Source organism: Tenrec ecaudatus, chromosome 9, assembly GCF_050624435.1.
Source record: "Tenrec ecaudatus isolate mTenEca1 chromosome 9, mTenEca1.hap1, whole genome shotgun sequence".
Classification (NCBI taxonomy): domain Eukaryota; kingdom Metazoa; phylum Chordata; class Mammalia; order Afrosoricida; family Tenrecidae; genus Tenrec; species Tenrec ecaudatus.
The window spans coordinates 107963604-107979030 of record NC_134538.1 but is presented as its reverse complement, the minus strand read 5'-3'; the positions used below and the strand labels follow the sequence as shown (position 1 = coordinate 107979030).

The window sequence follows — 15427 nt, the reverse complement described above, 5'->3', positions numbered from 1 at the left end:
CTCATGTTCTGGTTGGACTTCTCGTTTGTACGCCGTTCAGAAGGTCTGTTCCACGTGCGGTCAAACCCTGCTTAAAGTCCAGGCAACATCCAACTACATACACCCCTGTGATCTCAGCCCTCATAGAGCCCCATAGATTAAAAGGGGTGCCGTGTTTCAGTGTGCATCACAACATTCTAGTATTCTACTTCTACACTGTCCAGTAGGTTCGCCGTGAGTCAGAATTGATGGCAGGGAGTCTGCTCATTTATTACCATGTTAAAGACATGTTAGTATATCTGAAAATGATTGTTTAATTTTTTCATGCATAGAAAGGCGCACTATATGGGTTCATGCCTCGCTTTCCAACCTGATAAGAGTCTAAGGGCCAGTTCTTTATGCAAAAATGAAGGATGGTGACATTAGATCACAAAACGGAGGGTGACTACAGCATTCCACAGCTGCCAGATTACATCATTGCACCACCAAGAATCACGGCCCAACTAACTGAACTGTCACAACCTGGGTTCCTTTTGCCGTGCACAGTGACATCCGTGTCAGTGCCTGTTGTCAGTGCACACAATATTTTACAGTCGTCATCACTGAGATGGTGGATAATGTGATCATTGATAAATGAGCAGTAGGTGTGCTAATACAAACAATTTGACTAACGTTAGATACTAACTGCACCTAACTTCCCTGACTTATATAACCATGTGACTTAAAGACACTTTTCGGAATGGAATGTGTTCTTAATACCAGGACTACCAGCACGCAGCCTGATGTTCACATGAGACACGTAAAGTCCTGTCTCATGACTGCACATGATGAATTGCCTGCATGCAAGCTGTGGCTTTGTTGGTGAAACCGCTCCCCTTTTGCTTCAGACTGCTGTACTCCTTTGACCCTCATAAAAATTAGCATGAGAACTATCTGGAACATTCTCAGATAAGCTGTCCTTGATGTTCACAGACTTGACTGTCTTCCTCTCTTGCAATAATGGTTGGAATTACTTTTACAAAAGTCCAGGGCTGCCTGTAAAGAGACACTGTTTTCACAGTTGTTTGGGTCAGAACAAAGTACTCTCTCCTCTGTTACAGCCCTTTCAGCCCCCTTACCTCCGTCTCCTGCCCAGCCCATCAGTAATGGGGCCGTGTTTGCGTAGATCTAGCTGTTGGTGCTAGTAAGGATTGGTGCTTCCAGAAAGAACCAATTATGTTTTACAGCAGTGGTTCTCAACCTTCCTCAGGCCGCAACCCTTTCATACAGTTCCTCACGTTGTGGTGACCCCTCAACCATAACATTATTTTCGTTGCTACTTCATCACTGTAATGTTGCTACTGTTATGAATCGGGTGACCCCTGTGAAAGAGTTGTTCGATCCCCAACGGGGTCACGACCCACAAGTTGAGAACTGCTGGTTTAAAGGAAGGGCTGCATGATCTCTTCTTGAACCCAGTGTTTCTGTGAGGAACATAAACACAGGTATTTAACACCAAAGCAGGAAGCGAAGCAGTGCATACAACACTCACTGTGTGGATGCTGCCCCCTGACATCACAGGCCTGCCCTCCTAATGAATGAACAGGAGGTAATCAGAGCTCTGGATGGTCCAATTGCCCGCTCGTCAGAGATCAAGTCAACACGACCCATTCCCTTACAAGATAAGTGCCATCCGCCTTTCCTTTGCCAGTTCCCAACATCATCCCTGCCCTTTCCAACTGGTTTGACGATCTGTGCCCACCCATCAGTGGACTGGGGGTCGCACTGGGGAAAGAGAGCCCCACATCCCTGCCCTGACCCAGTCATCTTTGAGTGCCTTGACGTGCTCACCACTCACGTAGACCGGGAAATGAAGCAGGTGCTGTGATGAGCCCCAGTTTCCCAAGGAGGGAACTAAGGTTCGGTGAAGTTGTTCCTTGCCAGCGATACCTGCCTGGTAAGCAAGTCGTGCGGCAAGGGTGTGAGCTGGGACTCCGTCTTCAGGATCCGGGTGCGAGCTCGTCAACTTCCTGGCGCTCCTCAGGGGCTCGAGGGTCATCATCGCCAGACCACAGGGCTGGAAAACATCCAGTGAGCTGTGAACTGGGACTGCCCGTTAGTCCCTGGCCAGACGGAGTCCTCAGGGGCTCGAGGGTCATCGTCGCCAGACCACAGGGCTGGGAAATGCTCAGTGAGCTGTGAACTGGGACTGCCCGTTAGTCCTTGGCCAGACGGAGCATTGTGGTGGTCGACAGGAAAGTAGGCGAGGTGGACATTTGGATACTAAAATGAAGACGGAGGGGAAGCATAGCAAGGGCATTTGGCAACGAGGGAAAAACCAAATGACCTCATGAAAAAGCTGAACTCCAGTGATGAGGACAAACAGAGAGTTTGAGCTTCCTAAGTGCTTCTCCAGCTCCTTTGAATTATTGCGATGCTCGGAAGGGAGGATGTGAGAGAAGACTTGGCAGCCTCAGAACTGTACGTGAAGAGCCGGGATACTGGGAGGAAGGGCTCCCCAAAGAGCCATGAGGGGCCCGTGCATGCTCGCTCCATCCCACGAAGGGGACAGCTTATCATTTTTAGTCCTCAGCCTGCTCGCCCAGCCTGGACTTGGTAAAACAAAGCGGATTTGACACACCGTATCCCACGCAGTCATGTTTGCTATCACAGAGCTTCGCCCTGGGTGGCTCTGTAGCTGGGTTTGTTTTCACTGAAATAAAATCCCTGACATATGACAATGGGGGAAAAAAATCCAGAGTTTCATAATATGCAGTGTACTGCTTTCTATGCGAATTTTGAGTTCTTTGTAAGTAACACGTCTGTTTCCACAATTTCCTGCTCTCCACTAGGTTCTTGGAACGCCAAATGAGGACACGTGGCCCGGAGTCCATTCCTTACCACACTTTAAGCCAGGTATGTGCTGCCACCTCCACGTGCTCCCACGTCGCCTACCTACCGCCAGCAAAGAATATGCCAGTGTCCGTGCACCCCCGCGACCTAATTCAGTACCTCGGAGAAATTCCACTGACTTTTGTGGTTCTGTCTTTTGTGTGTCTATGGAGGGGCCCTCTGACTTTCAGAATGTATTTACTCAAAAAGCGAGAGTATTAGTTGCTGGGTGGCACCAACAATTAAGCGCCGGGCTGCTAACCTAAACGTTGGCAGTTCAAGGCCACCCAGAGGCAGCGTGGAAGAAAGGCCTGGTGATCTGTTTCAGAGTAAGCAGCCAGTGAAAGCCCACAGTGCTGCTCGGACACGCGGAGCCACCACGAGTCACCGTCCACCTAATGGCAGCTGGCGAAAATTCTCACCGTGTGTACTTTGTTTAATTTGACCAGCTAATCATGAGACAGCCATTGATTGCAGCACAAGATAGCCCAGTGCCCACACAGACAAAAACAAAGTTTCATTTGGTTTTAAAATGTATCTGTGTGGGTGCTTACAGTGAAAGTTGGGAAAGGAGTAAACGGGACAGAGAAAAACATCACCTTTTTATTTTATTTCCTTCCTGCTGAAACTAGTACTAAGCGGACCCCTGGTGGTCCAGTGGTTGTGCATTGGGCTGAGATACAGAAGGTTAGCAGTTTGAAACCAGCTTCTTCACAGGAGAAAGATGAGGCTTTCTACTCCGTAAAGAGTTATGTCTCAGAAACTTACCGGGACAGTTCTCCCCTGCCCTCTAGGGCTGCTATGAGCCAGCATTGACTCAATGGCACTGAGTTTGGTTTTTCCATTTTGAGGACTAAGAGTAAAATTAACTTGATGGCTGTGAACTTTGGTTTTGTGTGTGTGTGTGTGTGTGTGTGTGTGTGTGTGTGTGTGTTGAGTGCTGTGTACTTCATAAACTTGAAATTAAAGATCCAATATTCTGAGTGCCGTGTTGTGCGGCATCCAGCCCTGTTTCTTAAAGATCATTTTACTGGGGAGTCTTACAGCTTGGATAACAATCCATACATCAGTTGTATCAAACATATGTGTGCCTATGTTGATGTCAAGCACCAATAACCCTAGAAAATAGAATACCGAGCGCAGTGGGTCTCCACCTTCCGCAGGCGGGGACCCTTGCATCCAGTTCCTCATGTTGTGGTGCCCCACAACCATAACATTGTTTTAGTTGCTACATCACAACTGTAATTTTGCTACTGTTATGAATTGGGCGACACCCGTGAAAGGGTCATTCGACCCCCACAGGTTGAACGACCCCCCACAGGTTGAGAACTGCTGCCCTAGAGAAAAGGTGGAACTTTAAAAGTAAGTTGTCATATTTTTCCTGGTCGGTAGGTGGCAGTCAGGAAACTTGCAGGTTTTGTGGCCCTGGTTCGCATCCTTAGGGCCTTAGGCCTCCTAAATTCCTCTAGAGACCTATAAGTGCAGCACCCACTACCTCCTGGTGCTGAGTCATCCTCTCAGTTGTTGTGTGTAAGTGAATTAATTACACTTAAAAAGAGGAGTCTCCAAACTAGCCTGTTTACTTTTTAGAGGAGGGCTGAAAGGTTTGGAATGGGAAATTCAATAAAATCAGTAGAATGAGTTCTTATAAAATAGTTCTCTTGTTGATGGTTTTTCCCGCTTGCGGTTACAAAAAATAGATTATGAAATGCAGAGACACACCATAAAATTCCTGAAAGGGATTTATGGCTGGCCTAATAGTCCATTATTCTGTGCGGGAAGTGGGTTGGGAATAATTTCTGAATAATCCCTGTGAGGGCTGCCAAGCAGATTCTTTTTTGCCCTTTCCTCCCCTTTGGAGGGCGATCAGAATAAATTATCAATCTCAAAGAAGGACTGAGTTGGGAAGCTATTTTTACTCCTGATATTTTTTGTCAGGAAGTTTACAGTGTGCGGGGATTCTTTAATCTTCCTCAGCTCCCCAAAGCCTCTTTGTGCTTTTGCTGAAAATTCCGAATGACTTCTATGTCCTGAAAGACCATAGAAACATCACTGTATAGAACGTTTTGTCATTGCTGTTGTTTTAAACCAAGCAAGAGGCATCTTTTAACTGATCTGCTTGTTCCAAATGGAATCTAAGTGAAAACACAGTGCTCTATAAATGTGCCAAGTGTGGGCTGTTAAATATGATTAGTTTTCCTGTTTTAGGATCTTAAATCCTAGGGAAGCAGAAAGAAGAAAATGTAGAAAGATTTTAAGGGAACAAAGTTAGATGCAAAAAGGAGCAACTAAGAGAGGCATTGAGTCCGCCAAGTCTCTGCACCAGAAAGCAAGGAATGCCTTGTTTGTTTTAGTGTAAATGGGATTTATCTCCACCATCAACGTAAAAAAGTACCTATGGGCGTATTCTAGAAAGCATTATCACTCAGTGAGTGGTGAGCTTCACAAGCTCAGGGATGGTCCATATTTGGGTGTTCAGTCGGTGTTTACTATTCTGAATTAAACTGACATTATTTGTGGGACACTATTTATGTGACTGTTCTCGTATCAAGCTATGTTAATTTATTGCGTAAATGATCACGGAGGACCAAAAGAACAGCGCACTGCTATGGCTCAAGCAGGGATGCTGACGTGTCAAAAAAGGCATTCTTGGCATGGCTTTTGTGGCTTGTGGGTAAGGCAGGCATGGTAAGTGCTTCCTGAATTGGCTAGGGAACAGTCAGGGGAGACTCAGTGATACACTCAAGTCCAGGAAACACATTTATGAGTGCCCCACTTAACCAGACCACCCAGAAGAGTCTTAGTCTCTTTCTCTACGGACCACATACTCCAGAGAAAGAAAATAAGCATCCCCAGAGCAGGAAAACCAGCAGTGCTAATCAAGAAGAATCGAGTCTTCTTGATGGCGCCTTGGAAGAAAGCCCTGGCAAACAATCAGCCACTGAAACCCCAAGCAGCACCATTCTACTCCGATTCGCCTGAGGTCTCCATGAGTTGGAACTGGCTTGGCTGGGTCATTGGCTGAGGCTAACCTGTCCTCATCCCCGCTCTTCACCTCCTTATTGTACCTCAGAAGGTGTGTTAAGAAGGCTGATGAGGAGAAAGAAAAGAAAAAGGTTGGTACCATGAAGACATCGTTGAATTTTAAATAGATAGTAACTTTACACGTTGCCGAAACTATGCAGAAGGGTCATCGTGACTCTCCAGGCCTGTCCCTTTGACGCTTATTCTGGTAGCACTGCCTCCTTCACTGGGAGCTCCTGCTTCATTCATGTCTCACATTTCTTTCCTTTCTGGAAATGTAAGGAATTATAAATATTTAATTTCATTAACACAATACGTGTTTTATGTCTTGATCTGCTTTCTCTGAATAAACTCTGTCTCAAGAGAGAGGGGAGGAGAAGCCCATTGGTGTTTCCAAAATAGTGACATCATGAATTATTTTTACTTCCACTTTCTGCTAAAGATATGGAAATATATGTAGAAACTATGTATATGTGCATATATATCTTCATGAGAAAACCAGTTTATATTTTCAAATGGATAATTTGATGGTTAGGATCTAAGTCAAGATGGAAGCTATAAGGCTCATTGGCTTTAACATGTCCATAAAATAATTATCCCATCTCTTGTTTGTCAGTCTGTCGTAATGTGTTGGCTGATGTGTCTCTGTGATACGGGAAGCAGTTCCACTAGTATTTCACTTACCAACAGGGCCACATGGTGGGCAGGATTCCGCAGAGCTTCTAGACTCTGACAGACTAGAAAGAAGGAAGAGACGGTCCGTGTCAGAACATGGTCTGGCAGAGTGCCAGAAGATGAACCCCTCAGTCTGGAAGCCACTCAGAACACCGGGGACCTCCATGTGCTGGTGAAGTCGCCCTGGTGGCACAGTGAGTCACAGGTTGAGCTGCTAACTACAAGACCAGTAGTTCAAAATCGCCAGTTGTCCCAAGGGAGAAAGATGATACTTTCTAATCCCAACTAGAATTAGAGTCTCAGAATCCCACCTACATAGTCTCTGGGAGTCAGAATCAACTCCAAGGTAGTTAGTGACTTGCTAGTGCAGCACAAATGAATGTGCAGAAACAGCTGCAAATATGTACTAATAATTGGAACATTGAATATATGAAGTACGGATCTTGGAAAAGTAGAAGGATTCAAAGGTGAAATTAAATGTATTAAGATGGATATCCTAGACCAGGGGTCCTCAAACTATGGCCCGCAGGCCACATACGACCGACCCACTGAGGACATTTATCCAGCCCGCCAGGTGTTTTTGCCCCACTTGTTTTTTTATACTTCAAAATAAGATATGTGCAGTGTGCATAGGAATTTGTTCATAGTTTTTTTAAAAAACTATAGTCCAGCCCTCCAACGAGTCTGAGAGCTAGTGAACTGGCCCCTGTTTAAGACGTTTGAGGACCCCTGTCCTAGATATCAGGAATAATTCAAGCTGAGATTTGATGCTGAAAGATTCTATGGGGAAAATATTGAATGCGGCAGGAAGCATCAAAGAAGATAGAAGGAATACGCAGCCACCCAGATTAATTGGCCAGTAGTCAACCAAATCAAAAGGGGACGCATGATCAAAAAATGATGAGATTAAAGAGAAAAGCCCAAGCTTCCCTGAAGGAATAGTGAAACAAGGCTCTGTGAATTTATGAAATACCAGCTGAGATGTTTCAGCAAACAGATGCAATGCTAGGAGCACTTGCATGTCTGCGCCAAGAAGCTGAGAAGACAGCTCCCTGGTCAGCAACCGGAAGCGATCCATATCTATGACCATCCAGAGAAAAGTAATCGAACAGAGTAAAGACGTTATTAAACAGCATCATTAATATCACACAAGAGTAAAATTTTACTGAAGTTATTTTAAAGGGATTGCAGTCGTGCACCAATACGTGGCTGTCAGAAATTCAAGTCGAGTTCAGAAGAGGACATGACTTGAAGGCCCTCAGTGCTGATGATATAGGAGTCTTGGCTAAAAGGAAGGGGTACCAGATAAACATTTGCTTGTATTTTAGTGCCTGTGTAAAGGCATTAAACGGTGTGTATCATAACAAAAGTCTTAGAGAAGCTTGCAGAGAACCAGAAACCCAGAACACTTAATTATGTTCATACCACACATGTAAACTAACGAAGAGGTAGTTCAGACAGAACAAGGGGTTGCTGAATTATTTAAAATCCGGAAAGATGTGTGTCCCTTCATCATACTGTTCATTCTGTGTACTCAGCAAATAATAAGGTGCTTAACCTTGTGGAAATGCACATAGCATCAGAATCAAGACTATGATCACATCTGTCTTGAGAGAAGTACATCCGGAACTCCTGCTCTAGAAGAAAAGATGGCAGAGCGCTGTCCCTTATACTTTGGACTGTTGTCAGGAGAGACCAGTCCCTGGAAAAGGCCGGCCTTCCTGGTAAACTGGGCGGTTAGCACGAAAGAGGAAGGCAGCCTTTCAGTGTGATAGATCGACACAGTGGCTGCAGCAGTGGGGTCAAACCCGAGAACCATTGTGCAGATGGTCCAGGACCGACAGGCAGTGTTTCATGCTGTCGTATGTAGAGTGAAAACCACCAAGCAGGGTGTCCTTCTGTTGCATGAACATCAGAGACAGCAGGTGCTGAGGCAGATCATGCAGGGCCCTGCGGGTCTCGAAGAGGTTTTTGCTATTGACTCTGAGCAAGATGGAAAGTGCTGGATGGCTCCATTTGATCAAGGCTCCATGTCCACAAGCTCGCTCTGGCTGTGTGCTGAGACCCATGGGCCAGGGAAGAAGCAAGGAAGGCAGTTAAGAGGCGGTAAGGGTCCAGGTCAGTGGTTCGCAACCTTCCTAATGCCGCAACCCTTTCATACAGTTCCTCATGCTGTGGTGGACCCCCCACACCCCCCCCAGCCATAAAATTATTTTTGTTGCTACTTCATCGCTGTAATTTTGCTACTGTCATAAATAGACAACCCCTGTGAAAGGGAGGTTTAGCCCCCAAAGGGGTCACAGCCCACAGGTGGAGAACCGTTAGTCTGAGGAGAAATGATTACACATGCCACGAAGTAAAGAACTGGGCCTGCTCAGCTTCTCCCTTTCAGTTTTCAGAACTCTCCATGATTTTCACTCGGAAAGTGTAAAAAAAACTGGAGACACATTAAAAATACATATTGAAGAATACTGAAAGAACATTTAGATCAGGTCTAGGTTTTGCTCTTATAATATTAGCTTAGTGTTTAGTGTGCACATGAGGGGCTTCACAAGTTCTTGGAAACAACCCATTGTCTTTGAGTTCCATTTTCTACCAACTTTTTGGAAGGTCCCTCTTGTAGCCTCTTCTGCTCTTACATTTATGTTAGCACAAATTTCCTTGACCTCAGCTTATTCCCATGGCAACCAGGAAGATGTGACAGGCCAGGGCTTCCTAAAATATACATGCATTTACATACGTGTGTGTGATTGTCTTACACATAACATGGAGGATAACTTTCCATCATTTGCTCCTATTTAAATCTCCTTCAAAAGAAGTGTCTGTGTCTGCTCTGAACGCAATTGAATTTCTCTTTTCTTTTTCTTTACTATAGCGTCATGGTTTATGATATTTTAAAAGTGGGATTTTTGCCCCCTTGGTCTCTTTCTAAAATAGCAGCATCTCCTGTTACCTATCTCCTTGGGAAGCTTCCTACGGGGCAGCCTTGGAGCTGAGCAGTTGCCCTGTGGTCTGATTAGTGCTTCAAGATTTCTGTCATCTGAGATGATTCATTACAAGCCAAAACCCAATCTCTAACAAAAAAAGTAAAATTCAGATACATTTTCTCACCTACTTCATAGATAATTTTTAGCAGGATACCTTTGCAGAATACGCTTCGCCGTGTCAGTTTCCTTCTGGGCTCCTAAGAGGCTTTGGGTTTTCCCTGGGAATTGCGGGATCGCATTCGCCTACAAGCGTCCCTGCTGCCAAGCGCAGCCGGAGAGGCTGGCGTACGAGCGGATGTGCTGCTGGGACGTGAGGCTGGGAATTCTTTTTAATGCGGGACAAATTTGATTAACATTTTGTAAAATTTCATGTCGTGCACACCTGTCTTTGAGAGGTTCTTTGGACTCTACTGGAGCGTGGTAAACCTAGATTAGAGCCGAGGACACGTGTACACTGGAGGTTCTCCTGACGGGTGGAGTCGGTCTCTTCCTCACCTGATGCTGCTGTCGCAGGACTCCCACGGGCACTCCCGGTCATCCTCACGCAAGGTGGGCACCAGTTCTAAGGGAAGGCCTTTTCTTGCTGTTGGCTCTGGAGAGCATCCATTGTCTCCTGTCAACATCCACCGGCTCTCCAGCCCGCAGAGACTGCCAGGTGTTTGGGCATCAATCTTCCCTTGAGCCTCGGAGTTGTCAGCACAGCTTCTCTGCTCCGTGTTCTTCTTTCTGGATGGTCGGAGGTCCCCTTTCTCTCTGCCCTCGTTTCTTTCCGCTTAGCTCCTGTAAGATCAAAGGTTATGCCTGTCCCACTTCACAAAACTCCCCTTGTATCAGATCAGGGCTGTGATGTCAGTGAGGGCGTCACCGCCCACCCGAGTTCCTTTATAAGCGCTGGCTGATCACACACCATGAAGGAGGTGCTCGCATCACTACCTAACTGCCACACCGCTCGGAATTGTGGCCCAGCCACGGGGACACCTGGTGTTGATGACGCAGCTCACACCGTAACTGAGTGTAGGGGTCTGCACAGGCCTTGGGACTTTGGGTGGGAGTGCAGGTGGGGCGTGGTGGTGCCATAACTGCACGGGCAAAGCGAACGTTTGACCCGAAGAAGCTCTCAGCAGCATGTGGCGCAGCCTTCTCCTTTGTGACCTCTCTGTGCCCTCAGCGGATAAGGGACTTCCCACAGGGAGTTGCCAGGGTGGAGCTAGAAGGCAGATTTCCTGAGTCTCAGTTCAGTGCTCTTTGCTCCAGCAGAAGACGGCATGGGGATAATGCTGCAGCATTTGTTTCCTGATTTCTCACTGAGCTTCTCAAAGAACACGTTATTAATGATTGGTCTCTCAAGAAAATATTAGAAAAGTAGATTATATGACCTTGGTGTAGTAAAATAACGTACCACAGATATCGTTGTGCTCTAAGTAATTTGGCTCCAAAATAGCATGTAGTCTTCATGTATTATACTCCATGCGTAAATGCTTTCACAAAAAAGGACACTCTATTTAATGACCTTATTATTCCAGAGCTCAAAAAGAAATTGAGAGAGAGAGAGTGAGAGAAAATGCTACCAGACCAGAAGCAATTGGAAGTAATAAAACTTACAATGAAATAATTGTATTTTCCAACATCGAGCAAGAGAACAGAGCTTTTCTACAATGATTATAGAACCCTCTGAACGTCACAAATGGTTAATCTCACACTTAATAGCCAAAAGGTTGGTTGGTGGTTCAAAGTCACCAGAGGCACCTAGGAGACAAGCCTAGTGATCTGCTTCTGAAAGGTCACGACCTTGAAACCCTGTGGAGCAGCTCTGCTCTGCACCTGTGGTGACCTTGTGCATGGTCATGAACTCCTCGGCAGTTGACAGCACCAACAAAAGCTGACCACACTGTGCCTGAGGAGAAGTGCGCCTGTAGACGTTGTTTGGACTAAAAAAAGTTTAATGATGGTGGGTTTTTTTTTTACAATGAATGAAGCGAGATAAATCGAGAATGATTTTACACTAGGGCCAGCATACTGAATGGCAGTGTTTTAAGCATGCTCTGCCCATTTAAATATAGACTTTGCTCTGAGGTTAATAGCAACAAAAAATCTAATATTCAAGTTTCTGCCTTATTCACAGGCATTCTTGAGGACCCCAAATTTAAATATATTCATACTTTTTCATTTCAGAGGGAGAAGCATATTCTATGAATGGAATGTTATACTCATGATATTAGGATAACTTTTGAGTAATTATAATTTTGTTAGCCTAATCGTAACCCCCTCACTCACCCGCCAACTTCTCTGTCCGGTTGTCCCTCTGGTGCTGGAAGCCATGTCGTTAATATTTCAAATTCCCGCTGTGTTCGCTCCTGGTGAGCAGGTTCCAGTGGAACTTGTAGATAAGAATAAATCATGAAGAAGGATGAGGTATCCCCTCCTGAGAAACCGGCCACAGGAATCCCTAGGAAGAACAAAGGCACACTGTCTGATAGAGTGCCTGAAGCTGGGCCCTGCGGTTAGAAGGCACTCTAAACACCACTGGAAAAGAGCTCCTGTCTCGGTGTCGGTCTAGCCGAAGAAGCGGGGAGTGGATATAGTAAAGCTTTTGAGACCCCCATTTGCACCCGTGGGGGACAGCTCAAATTAGAATAAACTGGTGCACACTCCCATTAAGAATTGGAGCACAGGATGTACGAAGTGTGACAATAGGAACATTGGAAGTTGTCAAAATTAAATGGAACATGTACAGATGGATATCCTAGGCATTGTTGAGCTCAAATGAACTAATATGGCCTATTTTGAATAGAATGATCACATGATTTATTATGCTGCTAATGACAAATTCAGGAGGAATGGCTTCCTGGTCACTAAGATCTCTCCTGTAGTTCATTGCTGCCTGTGATAGGATAATATCCAGATGCCTGCAAGGAAGACCAATTATTATAGCTATTATTCACATTTGCACACTGACCACTAAAGTCAATGATAAAGAAATTGAAGAATTCTACAAATGCATTCAATTTGAAATTGATCCATTGAGTCAGGAGGCATTGATAACCCCTCGTGATGGGAGTGAGCAAGTTGGAAACAAAGAGAAAGGATCCACTCACTCACCGCCCTGGAGTCAATTCTGAGTCATGGGAGCCCTACAGGCAGGGTGATAGCTGCCCTGTGGGCTTCCAAGATTGGAAAGTGTTACAGAAGGACAAAACCTCCTCTTTGGTGTGGAGTGGCTGGTGGTTTCTGCGTGCAGACTTCGCTGCTAACAGCTCCATGTTGATCAAGAATAAGACTTCCAAGAGGAAGGATTAATAGCTGGGAAATACGGGCTTGGTAATGGAAATGAACCTGGAGATCTCGTGGTAGAATTTTGTGAGACAAACTACTTCTTAATTGCACATGCCATTTTTCAACAACCTAAAATTTGACAATGTATGTAGACCTCACTAGATGAAATACACAGGGATGGAGTACACACTCAGGAATTGATTACATCTGTGAAAGAGATGTGCGGAAGCTCAACAGCACCCCAATGGAGGCCAGGGGCTGACTGGGGAACACACCTCAATTGTGCATATTTGAAGTTCAGGTAGAAGCTGAAGAGAATTGAAGAAAGTCCACCACAACCAAAATTCACTCAGTATCTTCCACCTGAATTGAGAGAATAAGAGCCGATTTGAGGGATGGTGTACTCATGGCCAAAGAGCGGGCGAGCTGTGGGCTGACAGCCAGGACATCATATTTGAAGAAAGCTAGCAGTCACTGAAAGCACAGGAAGGGAAGAAAGATCTACAGTGGTTGTCAGAAGAGGCTTTGAAACTGGCTCTTGAATGTTGAGGTGCTAAAGTGAAGGGAAGAAATGATTCAATACAAAGTTGAGCAGAAAATTTCAAAAGATGACTCCAGAGGATAGCTGCTTTGTCTTCAAACCTAGAGCTGTGGGAGGAATTGTTAAACTCTTCTCAGCTCTGCCTTGTGACATCTCGAGAAAAAAACCTCATTTTAAAAATTAGGATTTCTACTACCTAAGTATTGACCAAATGAGCATTATTAAGCCCTTTGAACACGTTTCCATTAATTTGTCAACTCCAAACCCCTCTCTCCCCGGAAGACGTTTATTCCCAGACAGATTACTAGGATTTAGTGCCTATGATGTCAGCTGCCCAGTTTGCTGCTTGCAGACCTGAAGAAGCTTGGCTCATTAGCCTTTGTCACACTCCTGGCTTTTTATGAGTCTTTCTGAGGGTGGTAGGAGAGAGGGCCTGCATGCCATCGTATTGTCACTCACATGAGCACATACACACTCACACACACACACACACATCCTATGGTCACAGAGCACACATGTGGCGAGAGGAGGCCTACGAAGTTCGAGCCATCTTCCTACGGGACTGCAGCCAGCATGCCTGCTCCGTACCTCTTACAGAACTGAGGAAACTTAATTGTTTCTGCCTTTTCATTACTTATAATTTATGTATACACTCCTTATGTGGAGATCTGAGAAAATGTCATAAGCGAGGCACAAATGCTTTAAAACTGTGGCCTAGAGCAGCAAAATGGCATGCTTACCATTTATGTCTTTCCTATCTACTATTTGCTTTCTCACTTCCTCTCTTTCATGCTCTTCCTCAGAAATGTTTTCAATTACTTAATTTTTTAAATGTTTATTATCACCTGTGAGGGTCATGGATTAGGTCTAACTCCACAGAATGTAGATGTTTGATGAGTCTGACAATAGTTTTTTTAATTGTTAAGAGAATGTGTGGCTGTTATCTCCCACTGGAGTGTTACAGGCCCCGTCAGTCGGCTTGGCTCAAGGTGTAGGACATTGTGAGTTTTCTTCATCCATCCTCCGCCAACACCAGGGCCATGTTGGATATTTCTTCTCCCACAAATCAATGCCAGTTAGTACGTGTATGGAATATGTTGCCTTTATAGAGAAGATGATGTGAAAACCTGTGAACACGGCAGAAAGAAGATAGGCTGTTTCCTGGGCGCTCAGATGGTGGCCATTGGGCTGGCAGTTTGCAGGTGGTGATGGGCTGGAAAGAAAATGCTCAAGCGGAGAGCCCGTGTTTCGGGCAGATACTTCAGGTAAAACTCAGAGTGAGGATTTCTTCTTGAGTGCCCGCTCAGTGCCAGGCCGAAGAGACCGTCGTGAGTACAGCAGACAGGACCCATTTCCTCCTGAGCCTCCGAGGAGGAGCAGGTGCAGGTGACCCTGGGCTGAGTGCCACAAGCAGCCCCGGCGTTTCTGAGAGGCAGACCCTGGGGTCAAAGTAAGAAGTGAGGGATTTTACTTGAAATGTGAGAGGAACCAGTGGAAGGTTTTGAGCAAGGGAGCAAATTGGTGTTTTATGTTTTCAAAAGAACCTACTGGCTACAAGAAGCCACAGACCCATTTGAGAGGAGGAAAGTGATTTCATCGCAAGTGTGGACTCCTCTTGATGGGGTAGCTCTTGTTTGGAGCTCTAGGTTGAGACGGGTGTATAATAAAGACAAGTCCTAGGTCAGTTAGAAGTGTCACACACACACACAGACACACACACACACCTGTTAGTGATGCCCTGCTATGAGCCCTGGGGTCCATAGCTAAGCAAAGGGCTGATGTCAGTTCAATCAGAGATAGGGCCAGTGCTATGAAATAAAAACAAATTAAGACCCAAAGTCCTACTCTCCACTCAAAAATGTAAAATCTTGTGTTAAGCAGACATATGGGATGACTGGAAGAGACTATGTAAGAATTGCAGAAACCCATTTTATCTGTCCTGGCTTGCTCGGCATCTATTTGAAGAGTTTTCCATTTATTTTCACCATAGGGCATCCTTAATGATGGAGACGAGTGCCAGAGAAATGTTAATGAAATTAAATTTTCAATGAGAAATGACATTATTCTGATTGAAACT

General features: G+C 45.3%; 1 protein-coding gene across 2 annotated transcripts in view; it reads left to right on the top strand.

The window, feature by feature from the left end:
• CDK14 (cyclin dependent kinase 14) overlaps nucleotides 1-15427 on the top strand; it is a 671591-nt gene that overhangs the window by 491555 nt on the left and 164609 nt on the right. For both annotated transcript variants that reach the window (XM_075558444.1, XM_075558445.1), the window contains exon 11: nucleotides 2811-2874. In XM_075558444.1, the coding sequence (XP_075414559.1) occupies nucleotides 2811-2874 (64 nt within the window). The remainder of the gene's footprint in view (nucleotides 1-2810; nucleotides 2875-15427) is intronic.